Source organism: Hyla sarda, chromosome 4, assembly GCF_029499605.1.
Source record: "Hyla sarda isolate aHylSar1 chromosome 4, aHylSar1.hap1, whole genome shotgun sequence".
NCBI lineage: Eukaryota > Metazoa > Chordata > Amphibia > Anura > Hylidae > Hyla > Hyla sarda.
This window is the reverse complement of record NC_079192.1, coordinates 157,902,180-157,927,925: the sequence shown is the minus strand read 5'-3', so window position 1 is coordinate 157,927,925 and position 25,746 is coordinate 157,902,180. Positions and strand designations below refer to the sequence as shown.

The 25,746-nt window shown below is 43.5% G+C and overlaps 1 protein-coding gene across 1 annotated transcript in view; it reads right to left on the bottom strand.

Moving 5' to 3' along the window:
- The window catches only part of ENTREP2 (endosomal transmembrane epsin interactor 2), an 848,385-nt gene extending 833,329 nt beyond the window's left edge, over positions 1–15,056 (bottom strand). The window contains exon 1 of the mRNA XM_056572508.1: positions 13,829–15,056. Within this exon, the coding sequence (XP_056428483.1) occupies positions 13,829–14,056 (228 nt within the window). The 5' untranslated portion in view covers positions 14,057–15,056. The remainder of the gene's footprint in view (positions 1–13,828) is intronic.
- Between the last annotated feature and the right edge of the window lie 10,690 nt (positions 15,057–25,746).

The window sequence follows — 25,746 nt, the reverse complement described above, 5'->3', positions numbered from 1 at the left end:
TGTCTTTTATCCTAAACTTTATAATGTCCCAGCAGCACTATGAGCAAATTGTTACCTTGAACTACCTGGAGCATAGTTTTTTCTTTTTAACTCTTTTTTACAAGTCACAAACTAGCTACTGAAACTCAAGTTGCCCTTTGTGATTTATAAGTGATGTGGCCATGATCTTGGTACATAAACCTATGTTAATTAGAAAGTGACAGCATATTCTGAAGAACTTTACAATAAATATATTCATGTATGTGAGTACTGGAGCACGTCCAGAAACTACATTTTTATTCATGTGTCCCTGCTTAAATTCCCTAGCTCAAATAATCAGGTATACATCTAAGGGCTCATGTACACAAACGTATTGTAGCTTTATAAAGCCTTTGTATTATGGCTCTGTACAACCCTCTAGTGGAGAATAATGCCATAATCCAGTGCCATACGAACAACCATACGGCAACAATCTGAGTGCCTCAAGGACTGCATGTGCTGCCTACAGCTTTCTGCACACGGCTCGAGATATTAGGCCAGCTGCACCAAGGGTATTATGACTGTAATGCCCAGCCCAGCCACAGGTCTAATGATCTAAACTAACAGTATGACTAAATGTTACCCAACTGTGACAGAACAGGCAGGAGAGCTTCACTTTGCCTAGTAGTCCTAGGCTGTGTTGGGAGGAAGAATGCTTGATCTAGTAGACGGAATACAGAAAAGTAGAAACTAAATGTACTGTGCATAGAGATGTGAGAGGTTAATACAATTGTGAAGGGCTTACAGAGAAATTCTTCTGGCCCCATAGAATAAGTCAGCATTGGACTGTATACCCTCTTCCCAAACAACAAAAACTTCAAAAAAAAAAAAGTACTGTTGTGTGAATGTGGACTTAAAGGGGTACTTCGCCCCTAGACATCTTATCCCCTTTAAACACTATTAATGGAGTGACTTAACACTCAATGCTGTGCTGCATGAATTATTTTTACTTCTATCATTGTCGGTCACACATCCTCTGTTTACATGGGGAGATGTGCGGCTGACAAATTATTTGAAAGATGTGAACAGTTGCCATTTGCGCACTCGTCGGCTGACTTTACACAGGAAAGCTAGGCTGTTTGGCTGATAATTGCCTCATGGGGTCTTATTGGTCTTTACCAAGGTCCCCTGCAAAGAGGTTTGGACTAAAAAAAAATCCATTGATCCATGATTATTGTCTTCATATAGAGGATGAGGATCTAAAAAAAACTGAAGAACTAATGATATCTGGGCATCAAATTCTACAGGGCGAAGAGGTACCTGGAAGAAGTCAAGAAGAAGAAAAGAAAAGGCTACAGAGAAGATGTCCCCATGAGTCACTGATTTCATTGTAACATTCTGCCTGATTGTTGTGCCCCATCATTTCTGTACTCACATATAGGTTCTCCAGTGATAATGTGTGAAACAACAGCTCCCAGCAAAGTCTAACCACTGCTCATATCATACTAGGAGCTGTATTTCACATGGTAAAAACTTCTATAGAACCTTCCTCTTACTTTGCAATCGGTGTATTTGATTATTACAAGTTCCCCTTTAAGGAAAATGAAAGAGACAGATTTAAGAATGTTTTGATAATAACGTAATTGATAATAATTTGCTAATGTATTTGGTACCTTATGACGGATACCTCCTTGTGATGTCACAGTGAACTGGTTATTTATGTATGCATAGAGGAATAGGTAACCTGAGTGACTGATCATTTTTAGGGCTACGACAAACGATTATTTTCATAATCAATTTGTTGGCCGATTATTGTTTCAACTAATCGGATAAAAATAACTACAGTGGAAAAGAAGATAGCTTGTGAGTTAGATTAGGGAGGGAGCTAATGAGGGGAGGGGATCAGACTGAAGGTCTTCTGAGTGTTTTAGGTAAGGGATGCATTGTGTCTTAAGAGAGAATTTGTAGGGTTGGCTATATGCTAAGAGGAGTAGCTTTTTTTTATTTAAATATGTATAATAAATATTTTCTTATAGGAAGGGGAGGGACATTCCCTGGTTGTCCATCCTACATGACCCCAGCAGCCTATTTAGTGAAAAGGGGGCCAACACACCTAATCTTCCACTTCCTGCATCTTCTCTCCGCAACTATTGCGAGTCTGGCCTTTAGAACAGAGCCTGACAACCTGGGACTCACGATAGTTACAGAAAGGAGTTGCAGGAAGCGGAAGATGGTGTGTGCTGGACCCCTCCTTCACTACACAGGCTGCCGAGGACCACATATATATACATAGTGATAATCACTGCGAACTTTAGTAATTGGCTGACCAAATAATCGACCAACCAAACCAATGAATCGATTATGAAATTGTTGCCACAACTATTTTCACAATCAATTAGTTGAAGATTAATCGATTAGTTGTTTCAGCCCTAATCATTTTAATGGCCTATAGGGTGTTGATATGAACACACAGAATTTTATGAAAGGCAGAAGGAATATGTCTATTGTTACGCCGAGCGCTCCGGGTCCCCGCTCCTCCCCGGAGCGCTCGCTACACTCCTCTCACTGCAGCGCTCCGGTCGGTTCCACGGACCCGGGGCGCTGCGATACCGCCTCTGGCCGAGATGCGATTCGCGATGCGGGTAGCGCCCGCTCGCGATGCGCACCCCGGCTCCCGTACCTGACTCGCTCTCCGTCAGTTCTGTCCCGGCGCGCGCGGCCCCGCTCCCTAGGGCGCGCGCGCGCCGGGTCTTTGCGATTTAAAGGGCCACTGCGCCGCTGATTGGCGCAGTGGTTCCAATTAGTGTTTACACCTGTGCACTTCCCTATATCACCTCACTTCCCCTTCACTCCCTCGCCGGATCTTGTTGCCTTAGTGCCAGTGAAAGCGTTTCCTTGTGTGTTCCTAGCCTGTGTTCCAGACCTCCTGCCGTTGCCCCTGACTACGATCCTTGCTGCCTGCCCCGACCTTCTGCTACGTCCGACCTTGCTTCTGTCTACTCCCTTGTACCGCGCCTATCTTCAGCAGCCAGAGAGGTTGAGCCGTTGCTAGGGGATACGACCTGGTCACTACCGCCGCAGCAAGACCATCCCGCTTTGCGGCGGGCTCTGGTGAAAACCAGTAGTGACTTAGAACCGATCCTCTAGCACGGTCCACGCCAATCCCTCTCTGGCACAGAGGATCCACTACCTGCCAGCCGGCATCGTGACAGTAGATCCGGCCATGGATCCCGCTGAAGTTCCTCTGCCAGTTGTCGCTGACCTCACCACGGTGGTCGCCCAGCAGTCACAACAGATTGCGCAACAAGGCCAACAGCTGTCTCAACTGACTGTTATGCTACAACAGTTACTACCACAGCTCCAGCAACCATCTCCTCCGCCAGCTCCTGTACCTCCTCCGCAGCGAGTGGCCGCTTCTGGACTACGACTATCCTTGCCGGATAAATTTGATGGGGACTCTAAGTTTTGCCGTGGCTTCCTTTCCCAATGTTCATTACACTTGGAGATGATGTCGGACCAGTTCCCCACTGAAAGGTCTAAGGTGGCTTTCGTAGTCAGCCTGCTGTCTGGAAAAGCCCTGGCTTGGGCCACACCGCTCTGGGACCGCAATGACCCCGTCACTGCCTCTGTACACTCCTTCTTCTCGGAAATTCGAAGTGTCTTTGAGGAACCTGCCCGAGCCTCTTCTGCTGAGACTGCCCTGTTGAACCTGGTCCAGGGTAATTCTTCCGTTGGCGAGTATGCCGTACAATTCCGTACTCTTGCTTCTGAATTATCCTGGAACAATGAGGCCCTCTGCGCGACCTTTAAAAAAGGCCTATCCAGCAACATTAAAGATGTTCTGGCCGCACGAGAAATGCCTGCTAATCTTCATGAACTTATTCACCTAGCCACTCGCATTGACATGCGTTTTTCCGAAAGGCGTCAGGAGCTCCGCCAAGATATGGACTCTGTTCGCACGAGGCGTTTCTTCTCCTCGTCTCCTCTCTCCTCTGGTTCCCTGCAATCTGTTCCTGTGCCTCCCGCCGTGGAGGCTATGCAGGTCGACCGGTCTCGCCTGACATCTCAAGAGAGGACACGACGCCGCATGGAGAACCTCTGCCTGTACTGTGCTAGTACCGAACACTTCCTGAGGGATTGTCCTATCCGCCCTCCCCGCCTGGAAAGACGTACCCTGACTCCGCACAAAGGTGAGACAATCCTTGATGTCCACTCTGCTTCTCCACGTCTTACTGTGCCTGTGCGGATGTCTGCCTCTGCCTTCTCCTTCTCTTCTGTGGCCTTCTTGGACTCTGGATCTGCAGGAAATTTTATTTTGGCCTCTCTCGTCAACAGGTTCAACATCCCAGTGACCAGTCTCACCAGACCCCTTTACATCAATTGTATAAACAATGAAAGATTGGACTGTTCCATACGTTTCCGCACGGAGCCCCTTCTAATGAGCATCGGATCTCATCACGAGAGGATTGAACTTTTGGTCCTCCCCAATTGCACCTCGGAAATTCTCCTTGGACTTCCCTGGCTTCAACTTCATTCCCCAACCCTGGATTGGTCCACTGGGGAGATCAAGAGTTGGGGGCCCTCTTGTTCCAAGGACTGTCTAAAACCGGTTCCCAGTAACCCTTGCCGTAACTCCGTGCCATCCAACGTTTTTTGGGGTTCGCCAATTATTACAGGCAATTTATTCCACATTTTTCTACCATTGTGGCTCCTATTGTGGCTTTAACCAAAAAAAATGCCGATCCCAAGTCTTGGCCTCCTCAAGCGGAAGACGCCTTTAAACGACTCAAGTCTGCCTTCTCTTCGGCTCCCGTACTCTCCAGACCTGACCCATCTAAACCCTTCCTATTGGAGGTTGATGCCTCCTCAGTGGGAGCTGGAGCTGTCCTTCTACAAAAAAACTCTTCCGGGCATGCTGTTACTTGTGGTTTTTTTTCTAGGACCTTCTCTCCGGCGGAGAGGAACTACTCCATCGGGGATCGAGAGCTTCTAGCCATTAAATTAGCACTTGAGGAATGGAGGCATCTGCTGGAGGGATCAAGATTTCCAGTTATTATTTACACCGATCACAAGAACCTCTCATACCTCGAGTCTGCCCAACGGCTGAATCCTCGTCAGGCCAGGTGGTCTCTGTTCTTTGCCCGATTTAATTTTGAAATTCACTTTCGGCCTGCTGATAAGAACATTAGGGCCGATGCTCTCTCTCGTTCCTCAGATGCTTCTGAAATTGAACTCTCTCCTCAACACATCATTCCTCCTGACTGCCTGATTTCCACTTCCCCAGCCTCCATCAGGCAAACTCCTCCAGGAAAGACCTTTGTTTCTCCACGCCAACGCCTCGGAATCCTCAAATGGGGTCACTCCTCCCATCTCGCAGGTCATGCGGGCATCAAGAAATCTGTGCAACTCATCTCTCGCTTCTATTGGTGGCCGACTCTAGAGACTGATGTGGTGGCCTTTGTGCGAGCCTGCACTATCTGTGCCCGGGATAAGACTCCTCGCCAGAAGCCCGCTGGTTTTCTTCTTCCTCTGCCTGTTCCCGAACAACCTTGGTCTCTGATTGGTATGGATTTCATTACTGACTTACCCCCATCCCATGGCAACACTGTTATTTGGGTGGTCGTTGATCGATTCTCCAAAATGGCACATTTCATCCCTCTTCCTGGTCTTCCTTCAGCGCCTCAGTTGGCTAAACAATTTTTTGTACACATTTTTCGTCTTCACGGGTTGCCTACGCAGATCGTCTCGGATAGAGGCGTCCAATTTGTGTCTAAATTCTGGAGGGCTCTCTGTAAACAACTCAAGATTAAATTAAATTTTTCTTCTGCATACCATCCTCAATCCAATGGACAAGTAGAAAGAATTAACCAGATCTTGGGTGACTATTTACGACATTTTGTTTCCTCCCGCCAGGATGACTGGGCAGATCTTCTACCTTGGGCCGAATTCTCGTATAATTTCAGAATCTCTGAATCTTCCTCCAAATCCCCGTTTTTCGTGGTGTACGGCCGTCACCCTCTTCCCCCCCTCCCTACCCCCTTGCCCTCTGGTCTGCCCGCTGTGGATGAAATTTCTCGTGATCTTTCCATCATATGGAGAGAGACCCAAAATTCTCTCTTACAGGCTTCTTCACGCATGAAGAGATTCGCGGATAAGAAAAGAAGAGCTCCTCCCATTTTTTCCCCTGGAGACAAGGTATGGCTCTCCGCCAAATATGTCCGCTTCCGTGTCCCTAGCTATAAGTTGGGACCACGCTATCTTGGTCCTTTCAAGATTTTGCGCCAGATTAATCCTGTCTCTTACAAACTTCTTCTTCCTCCTTCTCTTCGTATTCCTAATGCCTTTCATGTTTCTCTTCTTAAACCACTTATCATTAACCGTTTCTCTCCCAAATCTGTTTCCCCCACTCCTGTCTCCGGCTCCTCGGACATCTTCTCCGTCAAAGAAATTTTAGCATCTAAAAAGGTCAGAGGGAAAACCTTCTTTTTAGTGGATTGGGAGGGTTGTGGTCCAGAAGAGAGGTCCTGGGAACCTGAGGACAATATCCTGGACAAAAGTCTGGTCCTCAGGTTCTCAGGCTCCAAGAAGAGGGGGAGACCCAAGGGGGGGGGTACTGTTACGCCGAGCGCTCCGGGTCCCCGCTCCTCCCCGGAGCGCTCGCTACACTCCTCTCACTGCAGCGCTCCGGTCGGTTCCACGGACCCGGGGCGCTGCGATACCGCCTCTGGCCGAGATGCGATTCGCGATGCGGGTAGCGCCCGCTCGCGATGCGCACCCCGGCTCCCGTACCTGACTCGCTCTCCGTCAGTTCTGTCCCGGCGCGCGCGGCCCCGCTCCCTAGGGCGCGCGCGCGCCGGGTCTTTGCGATTTAAAGGGCCACTGCGCCGCTGATTGGCGCAGTGGTTCCAATTAGTGTTTACACCTGTGCACTTCCCTATATCACCTCACTTCCCCTTCACTCCCTCGCCGGATCTTGTTGCCTTAGTGCCAGTGAAAGCGTTTCCTTGTGTGTTCCTAGCCTGTGTTCCAGACCTCCTGCCGTTGCCCCTGACTACGATCCTTGCTGCCTGCCCCGACCTTCTGCTACGTCCGACCTTGCTTCTGTCTACTCCCTTGTACCGCGCCTATCTTCAGCAGCCAGAGAGGTTGAGCCGTTGCTAGGGGATACGACCTGGTCACTACCGCCGCAGCAAGACCATCCCGCTTTGCGGCGGGCTCTGGTGAAAACCAGTAGTGACTTAGAACCGATCCTCTAGCACGGTCCACGCCAATCCCTCTCTGGCACAGAGGATCCACTACCTGCCAGCCGGCATCGTGACATCTATGGGTAGTTTTACATAACACAACCTCCAGGACGGTCACCCCCCCCCCCCAGCACAAGATATACAGGATGTAATAGATTCTGAATATTAAGCAACAATGATCTGAAATGTTAAACTACAACATTAGGCAAGCTTTGACGTATTATACAGCATAGGATAGAGGTCTACCATCTGTAGCACTACAGCCAACGGCTGGAGTGCTACAGGTGGTAGACCTCTATCCAATGCTGTATAATAGGCCATAATACGTGGAAGGAGAAAGGTAGACATCCGAACCAGAAACTTACCCAGGCACTAACCTAGGCATAGGCACAAAAGAAAAAGTAGCAGGTAGAACCAACCAGTGGTGAAAAGTTGAAGAGGCACAGATCTGCCTTTGCAGTAGTGCTGGTACAGGTATTATTAAAGTGTACCTGTCACAAAGGAGAAAAAGGAAAAAAAAAGATGCATACTCAACCAGTAATGCTTGCAGTTAAGCTCCCTTATGATCACGCCTGATGAAAGGGATATTCATTCCCTGAAACGCGTTGTGTGTGTACCAATAAATGGTTAAACTTACCTGAATTCATTCTTCAAGTTATTACAGCAGCGCCATATCAAGCTTCCAGTTTCCTCTATCCTCTGTATCCTACTATGCACACCGGTGATCCAGCGTGGGAAGCCGCTGTCGCTGTCTGAGTCATTCCTCATGCAAAGTGTCAGTGTTGTGCCTGTAGATTGCACAACCTCACCAAGTGAGCACGGTCCGCACTGGCTACTAGCATTGCACTATTCCTGAGATTCTTCACATGGAAGCGCTCCTGTTTCTTTCTATACCCTCCATCAAGGAACTTCCACCCTCCCCCTTAATGCAGAAGCTGGGCTCTGTAACACACTCTATGGGTAGGCCAATTGACACCCTGGAACACCAATCAGAGCACTGCTTCTTTTGCTTGTCCCACGTTTCCTGGATTTTGTCCTAGCATCTGGGACACATAACACGACCGACGGAAAGCAAAGCATCTAAGCAGGAATAAGGACCCTCAGTGAGTCTGGCATCCAAACTTCACCTAGGGCACTGAACTTTACCTTGGGTACCTACCTACTATCACTCCAAGTAATGTGAGTGTTAATCCAATTGGATTTAAATAGCAGGCCTTGCTGACCAAAACTAATCCAGAATCATAGAACAACACTGCACAAAGAACAGTGATGGGGAGAGAAATAAACACTATTTTGCAATATGTGTGGTCACAAAACAGGGACAGGGCAATATAGGAGCCTGGAACGTATGCAATACGGTATGTTAAAAGACGATGGATGTCATAAACCTTATCTTGGTGATTCTTTACATTTTAAGGAAGAGTTATGTAAATTGACTTTATTGGTCAGTTAAAATTAACTTTGTTTTGATGAGGCAAGCTTTTTTCCATTTCTTTTTATTTGTTGTTATTGTAATGTGCTGGACATTTGCCTCAAATTCAATATGTTTGATATTAAATGTCATGTAATAGAACATATAACCAGAAGGAGCGGGTGGTAGGCTGCTCCAGTAGATGATGGAATTAATGTACGAATGTAATAAAAAAAATGACATAAAAGCCAGAATTACTAATAGCATTAATAAGGAACAATGTATAGAATTATATATACCGTAATCCCATATTTATATAGTGCCAACATATTCTTTAGTTCTGTAAAAAGAATGTAACATTTTCAAAGGTTTCCACCGAAGTCTAATGCCCTTATGGCAATCACTGTAGGCCTGTGCGGGGATACTTGCTGACCTATAGTCATGGCTTCTGATTTGGGAGAAAACCAAAATAAGGGTTTGTTCACACAGTGTAAAATTTGCTGGCAAATTTTATTTTTGCAAAAAAATTTGACCATATTCAACTAAACGCACACGGAAATGCACGTGTAAAGTAAATTCTGCCAGCAAACTTTACTCTGCCTAAGACTGGATTAACACTTAGAATTTTGCAGTATTTATGCTGCATTTTTATGTTTTCAAAACAGGTGCCTTCAGCTGTTGCAAAACTACAACTCGCAACATACCCAGACAGTCAAAGGCTGTCTAGTCATGCTTTAGAGTCTACCAGAAATTATTAAAACATCTTCTTTTGTATTTTTTACGTTTGTAGTGTTGTTTCAAAGTATAGCATGTTGAGGTTATTGTACAGTATTTGTTTAGACTTCTTTATAGAACTTGAAAAATCCGACAAAATATAAAACCGCCACCATAAAAAGGCTTGTAAAAAACACACACGATCCTGTTCTGACACATTTATATAGGCATCACATGTTAATTTTTTATGTTTTCATTATTTTGCCATTTGGACTCTACACTCCCTCATCTTCCCTTTAAAGGGGGATATCCAGAGAAGTTGTGTACTTTTTCCCAATCAACACATTTCTCCCTGCTGCCACCTCTGTCCATGTTGGGAACTGTCTAGAACAGAAGAGGTTTGATCCTGGGACTTGCTCCTGCTCTGGACAGTTCCAAACACTGACAGAGGTGGCAGTAGGGTGCACAGTGTCATATTAGAAATTTTTTTTTTGTTGTTTTTCCTGACATTTATTAAATGGGTCTTAAAAAAAACAAAAAAACATGGCAGTCAGATGTTAGCAAATCAATCGGCAAATATGAAATGAACCATGGCTTCTTTTTTTATCTCAGTATGCTCTATGATGTTATGGCTATTTTTTTTATTATTATTTTAGTATGGTGTTATGGCTATTAGGGCATATGAACCAGAAAAGCCACTTCCATAAAACAGGTCCCATAGTTCTTGTATTACATGGATGGCCCTATAGCAGGAGAAGTAATATCTGGGTAGTGCTGCTTCCCCTGGCAAAATCAGCTGTTTGCCAGTGGTGTGAAAAGCCATGCTCAGTCTGAAAGGGATGGTCGCCTTTAACAATCCATTTAAAGGGGTACTCCCGTGGAAACCTTTTTTTTTTTTTTTTTTAAATCAACTGGTGCCAGAAAGTTAAACAGATTTGTAAATCACTTCTTTTAAAAAATCTTAATCCTTCCAGTACTTTTTAGGGGCTGTATACTAAAGAGAAATCCAAAGAAGAAATGCATTTCCTGTGATGTCCTGACCACAGTGCTCTCTGCTTACCTCTGCTGTCCATTTTAGGAACTGTCCAGAACAGGAGAAAATCCCCATAGTAAACATATGCTGCTCTGGACAGTTCCTAAAATGGACAGCAGAGGTCAGCAGAGAGCACTGTGGTCAGGACATCACAGGAAATGCATTTCTTTTTTGTATTTCTCTTTAGTATACAGCCCCTAAAAAGTACTGGAAGGATTAAGATCTTTTTTTTATAGAAGTGATTTACAAATCTGTTAAACTTTCTGGCACCAGTTGATTTAAAAAAAAAAAAAAAAAGTTTTCCACGGGAGTGCCCCTTTAAAGCACAATACATAGAATTAATAAATATTTGTCCCCCTCTGTCATGACAAGTCTCTCAAAGGTTACACAGCTTTCCAATTGTCCTGAGCAGCAACCCTGCCTAGTTATGTAAGTGTATGGTGCAAGGGTTGTACCAATGGTATTAGGAAATCTGGGATGTAATCTCACAGGGAGATAATAATAAGGCTGGGTTCACACCACGTTTTTCAAATAGTGTAACCGTATACGATTTTCCGCAAAAAAACGTATCCGACCGTATCCGAAACCGTATGCATAGAGATGCATTGGAAACCGTATTCCAAATGTTGTGTACGGTTGCATCCGTTTTGCCTCAGATACGGTTTTGCCGATTTTTCAACTGTAGGCAAAAACGCTGTCGACCACGTTTTTGCCTCCGGTTGGAAAACCGTATGCGAACCGTATGCAGTTCATTTAACATTGTTGTCTATGAGAACCGTACACAGAATTTCAGAATACGGTTGCACACGGTTTTTCTAATCCGTTTTTGGAGTTGACACATGCGCAGATTGGAATTTCAATAGAACAATAGTAACTTTATTAAATTGCTGGAAAACTAATTCCAACAAAATAGCAAAACCGCTGGCAAAAACTGATGCAAACGGATAGAACCGTACGGGGAAAAACCGTATACGTTTTAATTTGGAGTCATACGGTTGTATACGGTTGCATACGGTTTTTGCCACACGTTTTTTAGCGGAAAACCGTATACGGTAACCGTATTTGAAAAACGTGGTGTGAACCCAGCCTAAGACAGTAACAGGTGAAGGTGTTTTTCATTTTGACGGATGACAAAAGAAAGACTTATTTACAGGCAACTTTTTAGTTTATGCAAAAAAAAAATTAAAATAATGCTTTTAAGAGAAGAAATGGAATTTTAGGGAACCTATCATGAAATCATTGTTTTCTCTGTTCTTTTCATATCTGGTTCCTGAGTGTTCAGTTCCATTGCGTCTATACCAAGTCCTGAACTACATCTCACCTGTTGATATGCCCTTCTCTATCCCAATAATGAATGAGCTGACATCAGGGAATCTATAATATAGTTATTACAATTTATAAATCTATTTATTGTTTAGCCTATGGTTTAGATCAGTGTTTCCCAACCAGGGTGCCTCCAGGTGCAACAAAACTACAACTCCCAGCATGCCCGGACAGCCTTTGGCTGTCCGGGCATGCTGGGAGTTGTAGTTTTGGAACACCTGGAGGCACCCTGGTTGGGAAACACTGGTTTAGATGAACATCAGGAATGAAAGGGAAATATTCAATGTGTAATGTAGGTTTCCCTCCAGAATGTATTTTAACAGTAAAAGTAAAGCACACATAATAAAAGGCTACAAAGTAATGTTAAAGCATAAACATGAAGAGATCTGTCTACTCACATAAATTATCCCTACATGAAACCAGACAAGTACATAGTGACAAGCATTGAGCATAGTGACACAGAAGGCACCACTGAATGATCCTTTGAAATTCTGGCACAGAGCACCAGTCTATGCCTTGGCAATACAGTTCAGGTCCCATAGCTTATACCAGTGGGTAAAAATCAAAGAAGTCATAGGCTGTGGCTGTCTATAAGCTGGCTAGATACAGTGATCCCTCAAGTTACAATATTAATTGGTTCCAGGACGACCATTGTATGTTGAAACCATTGTATGTTGAGACCATGACTCTATGGAAACCTGGTAATTAGTTCTGAAGCCACCAAAATGTCATCCAAAAAATTGGAAAAAGTGAGAATTAAAGGGGTATTCCAGGCAAAACCTTTATATATATATATATATATATATATATATATATATATATATATGTATCTCAACTGGCTCCGGAAAGTTAAACAGATTTGTAAATTACTTCTATTAAAAAATCTTAATCCTTCCAACAGTTATTAGCTTCTGAAGTTTTCTGTCTAACTGCTCAATGATGATGTCACGTCCCGGGAGCTGTGCATGATGGGAGAATATCCCCATAGGAACTGCACAGTTCCCGGGACGTGAGTCATCAGAGAGCAGTTAGACAGAAAACAGCAACTCAACTTCAGAAGCTAATAACTATTGGAAGGATTAAGATTTTTTAATAGAAGTCATTTACAAATATGTTTAACTTTCCGGAGCCAGTTGATATATAAAAAAAAGTTTTGGCCTGGAATACCCCTTTAAAGAAAAATAAATTGATAACTAATATAGATAAAGCGTATAAAAGTAAGAAAGAGCTGCTGGGAGCTGTAAATCACTGTCTATGTCAGTGTTTCCCAAGCAGGGAGCCTCCAGCTGTTGCAAAACTACAACTCCCAGCATGCCCGGACAGCCAAAGGCTGTCCGGGCATGCTGGGAGTTGTAGTTTTGCAACAGCTGGGGGCACCCTGCTTGGGAAACACTGGTCTATGTAGAGGACAGGAGCTTCTTCAGGGTCCTGTACAGTGCATGCAATGTCCTAAAAAAGTAAAATGGAGTTGCCCTTACCTGGTGTCCAAAGGAGCAAGTAACCCTGGTACAGGTAAAGTGTACAGAACATGTAATACCTCCCTGTACTGAAGTGGGCGCTACCAGACATCAGTCAGTGCATACGCTTCAGTAATACAGGTGTTTTACCAGTAAATTGTCCATTCTGATTGGTCGGTTCTTCCGGCCATTGACACATTGCACAGATCTGTATTGTCCGTAGCATTCTATGTTGAGTCTGGTTTCAACTTACCTGGTCCAAAAAAGACCATTGTATGTTGAAACTATTGTATGTTGAGGCCATTGTAGGTTGAGGGATCACCTTATAGTGTAAGGTTGGTGTGAAGATCTGGTGGTTCTAAGCAATTTAGTATCTTATCTGTATCAAATGTCATTAGTACAAACATAGAAGATCTCTATGGAAATGACAGCTTAATGTATTAGCATTATTTTTTATTGTAGGCTGCTATGGGCATTTGACGATTTTTGTTTCCGAAAAAAAAAATTGCTGCAAAATCTTGTACCCAGAATGATAGGATTGTAGCACAATTAACAATAATATTTCTATGTAATCTTGCACCATGTATATCCTAACCAAACAATCGTTCATGGTATTATGGATACATTCACAGAAAGAATTACATCAATGGAAGAGTTAAAAAAAAAAAAAGTGAGAAAATGCACTTACCGAAAATCCTGCCCAGAATGGACATGAGTGCCTTACCCTGGCAGAGGTAGTGAGTGCCAGGGCTGCGAAGCTGACAGCCACAATGAGACATCCAAGCACCATCTGGGAGACCCCCAGAGACAGCATGATCCTGGAGCGAGTCCTGTACTCACGAAGGCGAGAGAGGCTCCGTGATAAAGCAGCAGGGCTCAGAGAGCGGGTGCCAGGAAGGGCACTTAGTGGCATCATGAGCGAGAGATGACCTTCTACAGGTAGCCAACTACTATTCCCAAGACTGCCACAAATAAGATTACAAAGCAGCTGCAGCCTGGACCACTACTCCCAGGATGGCCACTCAATGCTGAGTGAGTAGTTGAAGCTCCTTAGCAGAAGAGATGTCACAGGGAGTAGTATGCAGTAGCAGGGTTACCTGTAGTAAGACCTTGAGTAAGAGGTATGCCAACCTATGGACGATAAGTGATGCCAGGTGATGGACAGAGTGCACTGTATAATACGATCACCTCCAAGAGCCTGGAGAGAGTAGACTGACTGCACAGAGCCAATAGATAGATGAAGGGGACAGAGGATTCATGGGTCAGTGACCAGAGGCAGGGGACAGGTCCTAGTGTCAGGGGTCTCCATGTGTGTCCATCATGATCTGAAGATCTCCTCATCCAGGTGCCCTCTCAGTACATGTGGATGGTCCTTCCTTCTCTGACAGCTGATCTTAGATGATCATCTGCTCCCCTGGTTCCTGGACAGCCTCAAGGAGGATAGGCTACAATGTAAGTGAGGGGCAAGCTCCCAAAAACATCATCTTGTCATAGCAAGGGATCAGAGCCTGAGCGTCAGCTGCACAGCCCGGTGTGATGAAGTCACTTGTAGATAAACACTGGGCGGAGATCCAGAAGGGAGAAGACATGGGGAGCCCGGGGAGCCCGGGGAGCTAGCGATGTGTGCTGCCTCCACTGGGATCTGCCTGCTGGAGGACGGGGCCATACAAAGTCCCGAGGATCACTGCCTTCCCTGGTGATAGCCAACGCCAGACTGCTCTGCAAATGAATGCAACTCCTCCAGTGTACTGTCAGGAGGGGAGGGGGACCAGGATGAGAATAACCCCTTGTATCCTGCTCAGTATCCCGGCTCTGCTTCTCCACAAGGTCCAGTCACTGCTCACTACTTCTTCCAGCAGGCTCCTTCACCTGTACAATTCACAATATCTCTGCCACCTCACTGTAGTATTAACCTCTCACTGCTAACTCCTGTCTCCAAACAGCATGTACCATCCTAGCTCTGCTACTCATCGCTCAGAACTCCTCCTTCACTGTTAACGCTTAAGAGGAACCCTCTGCAGCCTAGCCACCTGCCTCTCCTGTATAGATCCTCCTTAATACACTTCTATCCATCCCATTATTTGCTTCTCAGTAGCTCCATGCTAATGCTACCTGCAGCTGGCACACTGGCATCATGTGCCCAGTCTGCTGTGACTCACCTATGCCACTGGCTGCCTATAACAATGCAAGTATGTCCCACCTGGTACGGATAGTCTTTATCACAATGATCTGGCTAATCTACATTTAGTCACTGTCCATAAGTGTAAAGAGTGTAGTGTAAACAATTCAGCTGATTTATACATAATTTATAGTGATGACAATAATCAGAATGTCTATAAGTGTAAAGATTATAGACAATTCAGCTGATCTCTATATAGTGATGAATGACAATAATCAGACTGTCTATAAGTGTAAAGATTATAGACAATTCAGCTGATCTCTATATAGTGATGACAATAATCAGACTGTCTATAAGTGTAAAGATTATAGACAATTCAGCTGATCTCTATATAGTGATGAATGACAATAATCAGACTGTCTATAAGTGTAAAGATTATTAACAATCCACCTGATCTCTATATAGTGATGACAATAATCAGACTGTCTGTAAGTGTAAATATTATAGACAATTCAGCTGATCTCTATATAGTGATGAATGACAATAATCAGACTGTCTATAAGTGTAAAGATTATAGACAATTCAGCTGATCTCTATATAGTGATGACAATAATCAGACTGTCTATAAGTGTATAGATTATTAACAATATAATCATTGTAAATAGTCTAGCTTGTTAGGGTTGCAACAATAATTATTAATGATTTGTCCAGCCATCAAAGCAAAAATAATTGTTGCTAATAATCCCTCTGATTGTCACCATAGCGATAATCAATAACTGCTCATTGGGCTAATTAAGACTGTCACCAAACCAGCTGACTGTCAGCGTAACCATCATCATAAACCTTGATGGTTATAACAGTGATTGTCTGCAGATATAATGGTTACTTATTAATAAACCCACTGACCGTTAGTGTAATGATCATTATAAACAATGTAGAAGGTCATAGATGTAGCACTATTTATTAATGATCCAGCTGGCCATAAATATACAGATAAATATAAATGATCCAGCTGGCCAGAGTCTCAGTGGTTGGATCGGGATCAAATCTTCCCATCTATCGTCAGTTTGCCGTCATGTAATTATGCCGCATGTGATACAACCATAAAAACACCCATTGTTAATGATAATTGGTATGTCTGTGGTTCCAAAACAATCTGGTCCTATCAATTCCAGTCCATCCCTACAATAGTTTGCCAGCCATGTTTTATATTGTTGATTGATCATTCATCACAATCATAATATGTATCTAGGGGTTGTTAATGAGAATTCATTCTAAGGCACATTTAATACTACGGTTGCCACGCATAGATATGCTTGACAAATACTGTTTACTAACATGCATTATAACAGCAGAACACATACCAACCAGTACTGACCTCAACCAGTACTCAAGGATAATACTTCATTACTGAAATGACAATCATTAGGATTCTTCAGAACAATGCATTTGCTAAGATGAATCGTTTGGTTTATGTAACATCCCGTTGTTTGTAAATAATCCTGTGCATATAAAAAAATATTGGATTCTTTATTGTTTTTAATCAAAACTGCAATGTCTATGGCTAATTTAGCATTCATTTTCTAGGAAAGTGATTACTTCATACTAACATACCTCCTCGCCACTAGACTGATTCATTCACCTTCTCATCTTTAGCACTGTGAACCTGCACTGTCAAATCCATCCGCATCCCCATCATCCAGATCTCTAGATTATCCCTGAATACCTCTTTGTGGTTGCACATCACATTTTGTTTGTTCTGCAATCAGTATCATATAGTGCTAGTATTCTGATTACAAGTGTGCCCCTCTCTGGCTACCTCCCAGCCTGACTGGAATAAAGGACACATACTAATCCAAGGTCAACCACATGCTATGGGCCTTCTCCAATTACTCTGGTATGAGCCTCCCAGTACCTGTATGTCAGGTACAATAGTTTATACAGCTATACCTGCTTGAAGGTGTTTATATATTGTTCCATAAAATAACAGGAACTACATTGTGCATTGTCCTTTCCTATGAGGTCCTAATATGTTATCAAACGTCATATGGTGACACTTATGGTCATAATTGCAATGCCCATAGTGACTGTCCCCAAACTTCCCACAGATGTTTCTGATTATGCAGCGTTTTGTTGCTTTTTCCAATCATTATGGCAGTTTTGTAGCAACAGCATTAAAGTGATGATAAAGAAAGATCATAATTATCAGTGGTATAGTTCAGTGCTGGACAAGAGACTGCTCTGCTGCATCCTATTGCATCCTAGAAGATTTAAAAAGGACCTTTGGCCAACCCCCTAAGTTATTTTAAGGGGCACTCCACCGCTAGACATCTTATCCCCTATCAAAAGGATAGGGGATAAGATATCTGATCACGGGGTTCTGGCCGCTGGGATTCCCCACGATCATCATGCACGCATCTGGCTTTCTGAGAATTCTGTTTGTTTCCTGGTATTCTGAAAATTATGTCTGGGTTTCGGGGGTTTGTGGTTGTGATGTCACACCACGCCCCCATGTGACATCACTCCACACCCTCTCCATTCATGCCTAGCTTAGGGTGCCCTGATCCAGGGCTGGCATAAGACATTGTGCTGCCTGTGTCCAAGAGTTAAATGCTGCCTGGACCCCCCCCCCCCCCGCCCCCTCTGAAAAAAAAAAAGCATAAGGTAGGCAGCAGTCCCCCACCCCCATTAGATAGGCAGCATAGCTTCCCCACATTTGGTAGCATAGTTTCCCCACATTTGGTAGCATAGTTTCCCCACATTAGGTAGCATAGTTTCCCCACATTAGGTAGCATAGTTTCCCCACATTAGGTAGCATAGTTCCCCACATTAGGTAGCATAGTTCCCCACATTAGGTAGCATAGTTTCCCCACATTAGGTAGCATAGTTTCCCCACATTAGGTAGCAAAGTTCCCCACATTAAGTAGAATAGTTTCCCCACATTAGGTAGCATAGTTTCCCCACATTAGGTAGCATAGTTGGAAAAGAGGTATACGACTACATAAGACTGTTACTCTTGATTATTATTTTAAACGTCTTGGAACAATAAAGAAAAAAAGTGCAGGTCTACGTACCTACCTAATCAAATCAGGCCTGAGATTTCAAGCTGAGAAATTTCCTGTGTATTCTTGTAGTGGGTATGAACTCCAAATACAATATATAGAATTAATTGATCAAATTCTGTCTGCCTGCAGTCACCAACAGCAGCTACCTGCAAAAGATGGATTTATAGAGCTCCCATCATACTCAGGAATAAATCCATCTTCAATCATTTCTTTGTATCATTTAAACACATATTTCCGTGAATTTTTTTTTATTTACTTACAGATATCACTGTTTTTAAACTGGAAGAACTTAAATAGTATCCTGTATCTAAAAGTTGTTACTGCTGTTGTTGTTGCATTCAGCACACCCAAAGTGGCATCCTCTCACTGGTGCGGGACACGTTCTCAAGAGGAATCAAAGGAACACCAGTTGGTACTATAATAAACATGTCCCAGCAATATCTCCACACATCAACTATTTTATTACTTCAATCTTAAATTTGCTATATTTTACATGAGCTTACAGTGAGTTATAATAGCTGTTGGTGTGTATCTTTTGGTACACATGGTACAAAATTTTGGCACAATTTGCATGAGAAACCGACAAAAGTATATCGATAAATGTCACTGTATGTTGTTACTAGAATCTACTGGGAAAAAAAATGACATGACTATAGGGGTTTCAGTGGTCACAAGTATTAACAGGCACTTGTTTTTCCTTTGCCACAATGCTTGGGAACAATGGGGGCATTTATCATTGTCTTTAGAGCTGTTTTTGTCTGTAAATGGGTTTCTATTTTGTCGCAGCACTACACCTCAGGCTATTTTTTGCAACTTTTTGGTTTACCCTTTTTTTAAATTTTTTTTTTTAAAGAGCATACAGACCAGCTGTTCCGGTTAGTCTTGTGCAGTGGTAATTAATTGATCAAGTCACAAAAAAGTTGCAAAAACCAGCAAAAAGTCGCAAAACTACACCAGGCCAGACTTAGCTTAGCTTTTTGGTGTATGCGAAATTTCAGAAAATGAGTATCCTCCGCAAAATGTATCAAATGCTCTGCAACCACTTAATTAATTTGACTACATCACACATATCCTAGTAAATGCCCCCAATATCTCCCTGTTTCTCAAGATGTACAAAGTTTTTTTCCAAGTGTCCAGAAGACATGAGAAAAAAATTATTCCAGATTGCGCTCTAATATACTGTATAATGTTGCCATAGTAGTAAAATCAATAGCACTAGAATGTGCAAAATATTGTGCCAGACAGTGCACACATGTCACTGTTTTTCACAGAGAGGAGTGCATAACTATGGAGGGTTGTCAACCCTCCCAACCCTACATAGCCATGCACCCCTTCCTGCTCACATTCTTTAAATTGATGGTGGATCCTGCATGTCCCCCAGTTAGAGGCTATATGCCCAGTGGAATGAGTGTGTTAGGGTCCCATCCGAAATGAGGCCACCTCTGTGTGGTGGATGGGGATCACGTTCGATGGAAAAATGGGTAAAAGACTAAATTTTTTTTTACCAAAAGCGCTGCTGGAACCTTCTATTTGTGTACTTTGTATTTGCCACAGCAGCGTGCACCCGTGTATTAGGTAGGTGTGCTGGCTATGTTTCTGTGTGCTACTTGCTATGAAAATTAAGTAGGCTTTAGCAAACATGTAGGGGTTGTATAAAAAAAGCCATTGTTTTTAGTAAAAGTAAATCAGAAAACATATCAAAATAACATTCCTAAATGTGTACTTATGTGTCTGTTGTTGGAGAGGAAAGATAGTAGGAGAAATTGGATTTCACACAGCTGCCTCCCTAAAAAAAAGCATTTTTAATAATGAGTAAATTAAGGAATGACTATATAAACAGCCTAATAATAAATAGCAAATCTGTAATTCCAAAGAGGAAACATATGCTTCAGAAATGACAAGATATGTGAACATACCCGATTTCCAATTACACCATAATCCCTTGAAGTAAGCAAACATCATTCTGAAGCTTTCCTATATGATTCATTTGCAGCTGTCATAAAGCAATAAGTCACTGTTGAGATTTATACACATAAACCTACAGAACGTTCTATGATAATGGTAAAGAGGAGCAAATGTTACCTGTATATGTAAAGATGGGTTGTCCAATTTTTCAGAAATACCGCTTTTTTATCATATAATATAATGCTGAGAGAACTGGTCCAAAGTTCCGCTAATGCATTATGCAGTAGAATATAAAAGCAATTCCCACCATTGTGTACCTAGGCACCACCTGAAATATCGAGCTGGTTAACTATTGTCTTTTTATTGTCTTTTTATTTCCCATGGTAATGGATGACATCAGGAGAGGTGTTCCTGGATTCTATACTGCAGGACTACTTGTTAAAAGGATTGTCTGACTTAATGGATGTTGAAACATTTTGTGACGCCAGGGCACCGTTAGCCTATACATGGTCCGAGGTGGAGCCAGCTTCTCCTGGGCCAGACATGGGGAGTAGGAAACACACTGAAGTCAGGTTACAGATAACTGCCTTTTACTGAGCAGGTTCAGATGGTATTACACACAATACGGAGCAGAGTAGAAGGGATGCAGTGTAACACTTTGGGAGCCCTGTTGCCTTGCTGGGACTTATGGTGCTTTTCACCCACTTGAAGGTTGCAGATTTCCAATGCTAACTAGGCCTCTGACAAGGTCCAATCACTATCACTGCCAGGGCTTGACTCACCACTGTACGGGAGAAGACTTGCAGAATGGCGAGATATTTTCTTAGGCTTCCCTCAGGATTTCTCCACACATGACTTCACCTCCTTTTCACACTGCACTCAGCATGAAGTCTGGAACTAAACTGGGGCAACTCCTACCCCCTATAATATATACTGACCAATTTAGGGGTTCCCATTAGGCAGGCAGGGTCACTTGGTTTACACTGCACCTCTCTCTTAACCCCTTAACGACCATGGACGTAAATGTATGTCCTGGTTTGGCGGTACTTTGCGCACCAGGATGTACATTTGCGTCCTGTGTATGAACGCGAGCATCAGAACGGTGCTCACGTCATACACGGCAGGTTCCAGCTGCTAGCAGCAGCCGAGGACCCGCCTTTAATGGCCGACATCTGAGATCGCCCGGATGTCAGCCATTAACCCCTCAGACGCCGTGATCGACACAGATCACGGCATCTGCAGCAGTGCGGTACTTTGAATGGATGATCGGATCGCCCGCAGTGCTGCTGCGGCGATCCGATCATCCAGCATGGCTGCCGGAGGTCCCCTCACCTGGCTCCGGCTGTCTCCCGGGGTCTTCTGCTCTGGTCTGAGATCGAGCAGACCAGAGCAGAAGATGACCGATAATACTGATCGGTGCTATGTCCTATGCATAGCACTGAACAGTATTAGCAATCAAATGATTGCTATAGATAGTCCCCTATGGGGACATAAAAAAATGTAAAAAATAAAAGTTTATAAATGTAAAAATAAAAAGTAAAAAGAAAAGTGAAAAATATCCCCCCCCCCAATAAAAATTGTCCGTTTTTCCCATTTTACACCCAAAAAGCGTAAATTAAAAAAAAATAAACATATTTGGTATCACCGCGTGCGTAAATGTCTGAACTATCAAAATAAAAAAATAAAAAATTAAATGTTAATGATCCCGTACGGTGAATGGCGTAAACGTAAAAAAAAATTTAAGTCCAAAAATGCAGGTTTTTTTGTCACATTTTATTAAAAACATTTTTTATAAAAAATGATCTAAAAGTTTTATATATGCAAATGTGGTATCGATAAAAAGCACAGATGATGGCGCAAAAATGAGCCCTCATACCGCCCTATTTATGGAAAATAGGGCGATTTTAGATTACTGATTTTTTACAAAAAGTTTTAGATTTTTTTTAAGCGGTACAATTTACAATTGCTCCTTATATGGGTCTGTAGATGGAGATATATAAAGAGTTATGTATTTTAGAAGGCGAGGAGAAAAAAACGAAAACACAAAAAAAAAATTGGCCTGGTCCTTAAGGTTAAAATGGGGGCCAACATAGCTGCCATAAAAGACAGTAAAATGTTTGGAATGGGAACCAATAGGCCACAGGAGAAGCCCTCAGAGGGGTCACTGAGATGAAAGGGTGCACCCCAGAGCCTGTTGAGTTTCATACTGTTGTATCTAGGGGCCTGTGTGTTTTGTGACACTGGAGCAAAATGTGCGCTCCTAAGCAGATATAGAATTTTATTGAGGTCTGGTTGCCCCACAGACAGGTGGTTGTTAATGGCAGGAATCTGTAGGGTAAAACACGAGTCTGTAAGTAACCCTACAACTGAGTGATGTGCCATAATTCAAGGTGGACTTACGGTAACTTGTTATTTCTAGTGGTGTGCACATTTTTGAACTTGGACTGTGTTGGCCATATTATAGTCAGGTATCACTCCCTAAGTGAAACACAAGCGTTGGTGGTGTATACATTGGTGGTGTATTGTATGTCTGCAGCCAGGTTTATAAGAGACATTCCTAAATTAAAAGCAAATACCTAGTTTTCGCAAGAATCCTCAGATGCACCACAGAAATAGTAAACAAGAGGTTGGTACAACCCTGTCAAGAACACCTAGATGGGGCAGGTTCTGGTAGAGTGTAGCCTCCCTCTGACCTATAGCAGCACTGTTGGCTGGAGAAAGATCCATCAACCATTTTGGAGGATTTTTTTTTTTTTTTTTTTTTAATGTTGGTATGGCACAAAATCATCTGCTTACTGTTTTATCCTCTGCATACAGTGGTCCCTCAACATACGATGGTAATCCGTTCCAAATGGACCATCGTTTGTTGAAACCATAGCATGTTGAGGGATCCGTGCAATGTAAAGTATAGGACAGTGATCTACATCCTGCGGACCTCCAGATGTTGCAAAACTACAACACCCAGCATGCCTGGACAGCCAACGGCTGTCCGGGCATGCTGGGAGTTGTAGTTTTGCAACATCTGGAGGTCCGCAGGTTGAAGACCACTGGTATTGGAGGTAATACTCATGTGTCCCCGCAGCTCCGGACCGTCACCGCTGCCCTGGATGTCACCTTCCATCGCTGTCACCACGCCCCTGGGGTGTCTCCGACGCTCCGGCAAGGCCTCTGCTTCCCTGGCATCCTCACTCTCCGTCGCCGCCATCACGGCGCCTCCTCTTTGGGATCCCCTGCATCGTCGGCGCTCTCCATTGTCATCATCACGTCACTGCGCACGCCGCACCGTCATCCAATAGGAGCGGCGTGCGGAGCGACGTGATGATGACAATGGAGAGCGCCGACGATGCAGGGGATCCCGAAGAGGACGCGCCGGAGCCCCGAGGACAGGTAATTGATCGTCAGTGGACCATACGGGGCACCGTAAACAGCTATTCGGTGGCAGCTAAAGCAGTCTGCGCTGCCGGGTAGCCGTTTATGCGATGGCCCCGACATACAAAAGCATCGTATATTGATGCTGCCTTCAACATGCGATGGCCTCTGAGAGACCATCGTATGTTGAAATGATCGTATGTCGGGGCCATCGTAGGTCAGGGGGTCACTGTACTTTATTTAGGTGTCAGCTTTGCATCAAGTGTGAGTGTGCTACAAAAGTAAAGTACAATACTTTTTTAACCCTGAAGTGTCTGTGTCATTTCAGCAGGTTGCTACCCCATTACAAATTACCACAATGGGTCATATGAAGAACTCTTATTGAACCCTACACCCTGGTGAGGTCATTTTTAAGATTCCTGTAATGCGTTATTTGCTACCACTGCTATATCACATATAGAGCATTATACATATTTGAATAAGGTTAGTTTTATTGATGTATGCCGTCCATGATTCCTTTCACCATGCCGCTGCAGACCTTTCTATATTGTTTGCAATATCTACATTAGGCTTTCTAGTTCTTATTCAGTCACATTGCCCCGGAACAGCAATAATTTTCATTATTTCATCACTCCATGGAGTCAAATGTATTGTCTCGTGTGCAGTCTGTGGCCTTGTTGCAACCTCTGCAGGAACATAACTGTATTTCTTCCCCCTCTTACATCATAAGTTAATTAAAGCACCAGCCTCATGTAATTTTACTTAAAGTGATTCATTACATGGATGTTCCTCTGTCTAAATGATGGAAACAGGAAGGATTAAAGCTGGCATATCAAATGGCAGATACAGGAACCGAGGCCATTATCATATGACCAAGGTCATTCAGGAGTTGAATGAAACCCTCTCAGTTTCTTTAATTCCTGCCTGCGCCTTACATTTCTGACTGCTATTATTATGGAATGCTTTATGATACGAGTATACATTCTTAGGCACAGCTCCAATCGGATGTTAATATAGAGTTTAAATACATAGTTTACAAATCAGATGAAGTCTTCTAAATATGTATATACATCCTGAAATGCTAAGCCTATTCAATAGTAACATAACCTTTCCGTTCTGGATAATACTTTCATTATTTCGGTATTAATGCCTGCACTGAATATTTTCATTCTATATTGAAAGTGGTGGCAGAATATAAATGATGTCCTTTTGTAATATAACTAAGCTCTTTCATTTTTCTGCAAGGGAGGAGAGACACATAGGGAAATAAAATGATTAACCTCCACACCTTCTTGGTGCACATCCTCCACCAGATAAGCTTAACATAGGCAAACACCCCTTCTCTGCGTGACAGTCTCCCTCCTTCATGGTGTGTAGTATAGAGTCTGGAAAAGAAAATAGGGGAATACCTGATCTGGAGTACTGTATGTAATTGAGGCAATCGTTTTATTCTGGGCCCCATCCTTCTAGGCATTACATTAAATGGGCACTGTCACCAACTTTATTTTTTGATATGTTGTAGTACTTATTTACTACAACATATCTGTAATATATTTTCATTATTTATATTTTCATTTTCATGGTGAATTTTACGTTTGAAAACCGACCACTAGAGGTCTCCCTTCTAGTGGCCGGCTGCAGCACGGCGTGACATCACGCCTGAATTCGGACTGATTGCAGCCGAGCAATCGGTCCTAATTCATTTACACTGCGCTCGCTCTCTGCCTGTCAATCAGACAGGCGGGAGTGAGCGCATTGGCTCCCCGGCCACTGGCTGGGAGGCCACTCCCCCCGCACATGTCGTCGCCGCCGCTACCCCTGCACGCCCGCTGCCGGACTCTGCAGTATCAGTAAGTATGGAGGAGAGATGTTTAGGGGAGTTGGTGGTTATAACTGGGGTTGTAGGAGACTGGAGTTCCGGGTTTCAGAAGAGGGGGGGGGGGGTGATGGAGGGAACAGGGTAGCGCCGCATGGCATTAACTTATAGTTCATCTACACAGAGTGCCTCCAGCAACTTCACTACTACAACTCCCAGCATGCCCTGACAGCCAATAGATGTCAGGGAAAGCTGGGAGTTGTAGTGGTGAAACAGCTGGAGGCACCCTGTGTAGATGAACTAAGGGCGGAAGTGTCAGCCCCAGCAGGCAT